The sequence below is a fragment of the Diadema setosum genome, chromosome 3, assembly GCF_964275005.1.
Source record: "Diadema setosum chromosome 3, eeDiaSeto1, whole genome shotgun sequence".
In the NCBI taxonomy this organism is placed as follows: domain Eukaryota; kingdom Metazoa; phylum Echinodermata; class Echinoidea; order Diadematoida; family Diadematidae; genus Diadema; species Diadema setosum.
The window spans coordinates 24,765,048-24,772,161 of NC_092687.1; the positions used below are offsets into that span (position 1 = coordinate 24,765,048).

General features: G+C 45.9%; 1 protein-coding gene across 1 annotated transcript; it reads right to left on the reverse strand.

Moving 5' to 3' along the window:
* Positions 1 to 1,970: 1,970 nt before the first annotated feature.
* Positions 1,971 to 4,197, reverse strand: LOC140246708 (uncharacterized). The gene is made up of 2 exons (XM_072326045.1): positions 2,901 to 4,197; positions 1,971 to 2,536 (listed from the first exon to the last, which is right to left on the reverse strand). The coding sequence occupies exons 1-2, from the start codon at positions 4,195 to 4,197 to the stop codon at positions 1,971 to 1,973; spliced, it is 1,863 nt and encodes a 620-aa protein (XP_072182146.1).
* Positions 4,198 to 7,114: the final 2,917 nt, after the last annotated feature.

Here is a 7,114-nt window from a genome sequence, read left to right on the forward strand (position 1 = left end):
TTTTGAATAATACTATCTTATTTTTGAACATTATCCCAAAACTGTCAAATGTCCAAACTTTCCATCTAATACATTATCTTATTAACTCGGTCTGTTCAACTTATTTTGCAATTTGTTATATTTCTCAAATCACCTTTCTTATATTCTGGGAGGTATATGTGTGTACCATGTCAAATGTATCAACACACGAAACCAAAATTATAATGTCCAAATGAACTGCCCATTGAGTTCAGCTGTGAACCAACAAAGATTTATCCTTAACTTTGAACTTAATTTCGACCTTGAATTGTCCAAAGTGTCCGGCATATTTACAAGTGTTCTTTACAACTGCCTCCTCAATGTGGTATTGGCTCCCCATTGCGTTCGGGGTATTTTCGCTGGCGGTTAGACCTGCGAAGTGCTGGCGCTTCGTCATCATGGTCTTGTTGTGCATTGTTGTTCCCCTCCCCACGTGGATGAGGAAGGAACACATCTGCGGCCACATCGTCGTTGTCATAGCGACGTCGGATGTGCTCGATGTCTCGCCTGCAGATGCGATCATCTGCCAGCCTCAGCGTATATTGGACTCCGTCGATGGAGATGACTTCGCCTGGCATCCACTGTGGACCGCTGGCAAAGTTTTTCACGTACACGCGATCTCCGATGCAAAAATCGCGAGCTTTAGCACGCTGATCGTGCTTCTGCTTCTGATCAAGCTGCTTTCGCTGAACGCGATCCTCCATGTTTGGTTTCACACAATCAAATCGCGAACGGGGAATGTGATTGAAGAGAAGTTGCGCAGGAGGTGTACCAGTTGTTGGATGAGGTGTGATGCGGTATGCCATCAGAAATCGCGACAACTTCGTTTCGATTGTGCCGTTGGTCATGCGCTTCATTACAGCTTTGAAGGACTGCACTGCCCTCTCTGCCAGCCCGTTTGATGACGGATGAAAAGGTGCAGTGCGAACATGACGGATTCCATTCAGCTGTAGGAATTGCTGAAATTCGTCGCTTGTGAACACACTTCCATTGTCGGTGACAATAAGCTCTGGCAGGCCATGTATTGCGAAGGTTTCGAGTAGCTTCTCAGTTGTGATTGAGCTGGTTGCCTTGTAGACTGGAAAGATATCCATCCATTTCTAATGCGAATCTACCAACACCAGAAACATACGGCCCATGAATGGCCCTGCATAATCCAAGTGGATTCGCGACCATGGCTTTCGTGGCCACTCCCATGGATGAAGTGGTGCTGCTGGCGGCAACTTTCGAGATTGCTGACACTCCTTGCAATTTTTCACTTTGCTCTCCAGGTCACCATCCATCCCAGGCCACCAGAAATAACTGCGAGCGAGCGATTTCATTCGCGAGATCCCGGGGTGAGCTCCATGCAGCTCCTCAGTGAGCTGATTTCTCCCTTGTGGAGGTATGACCACACGTGCTCCCCACATTATGCAGCCATCATACACACACAGCTCATCCCGCCTCCTGAAATAAGGCGAAATCTCATCACACTTTGACGGCCATCCACGAAGAACATATTCGCGCACTCGCGACAAAATTGGATCCTTCGCGGTCCACTGCCTGATCGACGTCTCGGTGTGACGGGTGTCGACTCCATGTGTTGCATAACCAGCACGTAGTCTGCTGGTTTGGGGATGCGCATGCTCGCTGTCGTCACAGGTAGTCGGCTGAGTGCATCTGCGTTGCCATTGCTCTGTCCTGGTTTATAGACGAGCTCGTAGTCGTATGCGCTCAGCGTGAGTGCCCACCGTTGAATACGCGATGACGCCATCGTCGGTATCGCTCGCGTAGCACCAAATAGCCCTAGTAAAGGCTTATGATCCGTCGCAATCACAAACTTCCGTCCATACAGGTACTGGTGAAACTTACGCACCCCAAAAACGATTGCGAGACCCTCTCGGTCGATCTGTGCATAGTTCTTTTCTGCTTGTGTCAGCGAGCGTGATGCATAAGCGATCGGCCTCTCACTGCTATCTGCCAGTTTGTGAGCAAGGACCACGCCCACTCCATAATGGGCTCGCATCACAATTTAGGACGAGTGGTTTCTTTGCATCATAGTGGATTAACACCTTGTCTGACGTCAGCAGCGTTTTCGATGACTCAAATGCACGCTGCTGCTCGGCTCCCCAGACACATTTGGTATTCTTTTGCAGCAATACATGCAGGGCTTCCAGGACGGTCGACAAATTTGGCATGAATTTCCCGTAATAGTTGAGAATGCCAAGATATGACTTCAACTCTGACACATTCGTCGGTGTAGGCGCCTCTTTGACCGCTGTCACCTTCTCCTCCGTCGGATGGATGCCGGTCTGCGAGATGCGATGGCCCAAGTACGTCACTTCCGGTGCGAAGAACACACATTTCTCGCGTTTCAAGCGTAGGCCAGCATCATTGAGGCGATTTAGAACTTTGTCGAGGTTCTCCAGGTGCTCCTTCTCAGTAGCTCCGGTCACGAGCACGTCATCTAAGAAGGCCACAGTGTGAGGGATGTCGGCCAGCAATCCCTCGATTGTGCGCTGGAATATGGCTGGAGCAGCTGAAACACCAAAGGGCAGGCGTGTGTACTGAAACTAGCCCTTGTGCGTGCTGATGGTCACCAGCTCACGTGATCGCCCATCCAGCTCCAGCTGCAGATAAGCATGGCTCAAATCTAGCTTACTGAATGACGTACCACCAGATAGCGATGTGTATAACTCCTCCACTCTTGGCAATGGGTATATATATCAGTCTTGGAGACACGATTGACTGTTGTTTTATACTCCCCGCATATTCGCAATGCGCCTGACTCTTTCAAAACCGGCACAATTGGGGTTGCCCATCTCGAGAATCTCACCGGTTGAATCACTCCCTCCTCTTGTAGACGGTCTTTTTCAACGAAAACGGAACAGACCGCGCCTTACAAAACTTGGACTGGGCATCCTCCTGAATGGCAATCTGAATTGTTTGCCCCTTCAGTTTGCCCAGTCCATCATGAAAAAGGTCGTTGTAATTTGCAAGCACACTGTCGAGGGAGTTGGTCTGCTTTACCACTGCGATGGTGTTCCAATCGAGCTTCAGCCGCGCTAACCAGTTCCTCCCCAGCAAATTTGGCCCATCACCTGCAACAACTAGCAAGGGGAGTTCCAGGTCCTGGGCATTATGCCTCACATTCACATTGCATGCGCCCACTACTGGTATCTTATCCCCTGTGTAAGTTCTTAACACCACATCAGACTGTGACAGCTGGGGTTGATGTTTCCATGCACGATAAGTTGCCTCGCTCACTATCGATAGTGTAGCTCCTGTATCGATCTCCATCACAGTGTTATTCTGGGAAATCCCCAACTCGAGCAACATTGGAGCCTCCTTTTTTGGTGATGCCTTGTGCATGAAGTACTCCTCATTGTTGTCCTTGGGAGGGGTCGACTCTTCCGCGCTAATCTCTGCCATAAACTTTGTGTGGACCTCCTTCCTCTGCCCGGAATTAGTCTTACTCCGGCAGACTTTCGCGAAGTGTCCACGCTTTCCACAATTATGACAAGTGGCGTCGACTGCTTTGCACTTGCCCATCTCGTGCCCCTGTCCACAGCGATAGCACGAGTTGCGATGTTGACCTCCGGTTTTGCCCTTTTTGTGTCCTGCCTGCTGCTTGAACACTCTGTTAGTTGCACCATTTCCGCGTGGAGCCTGTGTTGATTGCAGATCACACACATTTCTTTCCGCCATCTCCACACTTGTCGCAATGTCAACGGCCTTGGCGAGATCAAGCTTCTTCTCAGCTAGAAGAATACGTTGGATCCGATCATGTCTGATGCCGCAGACTAATCGATCGCGAATCATCTCCCCTAGAGTCGAACCATAATTGCAGTGCTCTGCCATTGACTTTAGTGCAGCTATGAATTTACTGATTGTTTCTGAGTCTTTTCGAAAACGGCTGTTGAACTTGCACCGGTCAACAATCTCACTTGGTGCTGGGGTGTAATGCTCCGTCATTACCTGGACAAGTTCAGCATACTTCTTGTCCGCTGGCTTGGCTGGAGAAACAAGACTGCGGAGAAGACTGTAAGCTGCTGGCCCAATGACAGTCAGCAATGTAGCTTGCCTCTTCTCCTCTGCTTCAATTCCATTGGCTTTGAAGTACAGGTCCAATCTCTCTATGTATTGGCACCAGTCGATTCCCTCTCGGAATTCTTCTATATTTCCTACCAGACCAGCCATTTTACAGAAGTTTAATCCTCGTCGCCAGTATTATAACCTTAGTATCTATGTGTGAAGTATATAGCTAGGTTATATGCACGCAAAAGAAAGTAGACGTTGACTCAGTGGCTGCAATTACCGGACTGACTTTATTCCAGTCTATGTACATCTTTTATACAGTGAGTTCCATGGGAACGGAAGGGGTTAATTGTGGTCAGCAGTGGTCAGTAAGGAATGCATCAAGTCTAACCACTGGCGTCTTACAGTAGATAAGAGAAAGATGATAGATAGTGTGGCATCAGAAGAACAGAGAGTAACTGTTATCAGAGAGGAGAGAAAACAGGGCTGAAAGTAGAGAGGGTGAGAGCAAGAGCGGAATAATAATACAGTAGTCTCAACCTCAGACTTGCATAAGATCAGTTTATCTGGCAGGGGGTTTCCCCCTCCCACAGTGAGAACTTTTTGCATATTGATGTTGTAAATGGTGCAATTTGATTCATTTTTTTTTTTTTGCGTGTTCTATCGACTTGAAACAGTCCAACATGTTTAAGGTAGCAGTACATTTTATGTAGATTATTATTGAACAATTTTGCCTTTAAATGGTATCATTTAGAGATACTTCTTGTCTTAATTCTTACACTGAAGATCATGAACGTGATCATGAATTTTGACATTGTACAGTCCAAAAGCGGTCGTTTGCAGCTATATATATATTTTTTCGCTTTGGAAATTAAGGGGGCGCACCGGGCGCATTTGCTGGCAATTTAATACTGGCAGCAACATCAGGAGAATGACATAACGATTAAATGCGAGCGAGCGAAGCGAGCGAGCTTGAAAATTTTGACATTTTACAGTCCCAAAACTGCCGTTTGTAGCTACATTTTCTCGCTTTGAAAATTAAGGGGGGGGGGGAGGCCACCGGGCGCAACTGCTGGCAATTACCCGGCAGCAACATCAGGAGGATAGCATTATAGCGATTAAAAGCGAGCGAGCGAAGCAAACGAGCTTGAAAATTTTGACATTGTACAGTCCCAAAACGGCAGTTTGTAGCTATATTTTTTCGCTCAGGAAATTAAGGGGTGGGGGGTGGGGGCGCATCGGGCGCAACTGCTGACAGTTACTGGCAGCAACATCAGGAGAATGACATAACGATTAAATGCGAGCGAGCTTGAAAATGTTGACATTTCACAGTCCCAAAACTGCCGTTTGTAGCTATATCTTTCTCGCTTTGAAAAATAAGGGGGGGGGGGACGCACCGGGCGCAACTGCAGGTAATTACCCAGCAGCAACATCAGGAGAATGGCATGACGATTAAATGCGAGCGAGCGAAGCGAGCGAGCTTGAAAATTTTGACATTTTACAGTCCAAAAACTGCCGTTTGTAGCTGTACTTTTTTCGCTTTGGAAATTAAGGGATGGGGGCGCATCGGGCGCAACTGCTGGCAATTACTGGCAGCAACAAATATCTCGTAAACACATTTATGATGTAATCTGGGGAAATTTCAATCCCAGAAGTGTATACAATTTTTTTAGGGGGGGGGGGGATCCTCCGTTAAGTGAAAGTATCTAGATATCTTCTCCCACCCAAGGAACATTTGCATTTCCTTAAACTGAAGTAACAGACCTGGTGCACACTTTGGATGAAACATTTTTAAATCTGTCAATCTAAAGTGTATTAAGTAGAAATGATTGAACGGGGAGGGTATGGGAGGGGTTAGGCCTATCCCACTCTTATATAGGCGAGGGAGATTTTGTATTTTCAGAATTGAAATTCAGCCATCTTTGGGTGAAATATTTAGACAGTCTTCTATCAAAAAAAAAAAAAGTAAGAACATTTCCACATCTCGGGAGTTACGAGGAGGAGCAAAATGATCTGTTTGTCCCCAATACTTTTATGGGGGAACCATCCCCCTCCCCCTCCATCGACGCATCTGCATAATATGAGGGAGCTTTTGTAAGTGAAAGATCTGCTGCACACTCTTAGATAAATATAAGGAAATAAAACGTCAATCTCAAAAGTGTACAAAGTCTATCGAAAGGGACCCAGTAGCTTTTGCATATTTATGATTGCAATTCAGCGATCCGGTGCATAATTCTGGCGGTAGTTGTCCAATTTTCCATAAAGAAAGTTCGAGATTTGTCCTCATCTCGGGAATTGCTTGGGGGACAAAATGATTTGTCACCCCCAACGTCATCCACTGCACACGATTGAACTTTTAACGCGCTCGGTTTCGCGCGCTTGCGCTTTTTTTTTTTTTTTTTTTGGGGGGGGGGGATATAAGGTACTTGGCACAATAACGAAGAACGGTTTCTACAGAAGTCGACTTGTAGTGGCAAAGTATAGTGACAGCTCTTCATGTAACCCGGGATAACTTGTGACATGCGACAACTAACACACCAGTTTTCCTCTGATCAAAACCTTTTTGAGAACAAATTGCTGGATAAAGGTAAATATAGTTTTATTCACTTGAATAGATTTATTCCGCGAGATCACTTTTGTACATTATGTGTTAAAAACCTTAACATAAAACAGTAACAAAGCAAAGAAGGTTAAACAAATAAGCACAGTTTTGTCTCCGTATGTGTCTCTATGACAATCTTTGTGGACTCTAATAGCACATTTATGTTCCGTAGTTCCAATCGACCATATAGAATATTATCTTTTATGTCTAACCCCATTCCTTTGGAGAGTAAACAACAAACATCAGAAACGCAAGGTTATATAAGGACCGTATAGGCGGAGATTGAAAACTTGAAAGTTCATCTCGTATTGAAGGAAATTTTACCTTTTAACTTCACTTACCTCACAGGAATAGATTAAGCAAACCGTACTTTAATTGAAGACAACATCTCGCAACATAGGCCTACATATTATTATCAGAGCACTTCTGAAGCCCAGGTCTATCAGATGTTAACATACTGTAGCCTTTCATAGTTCA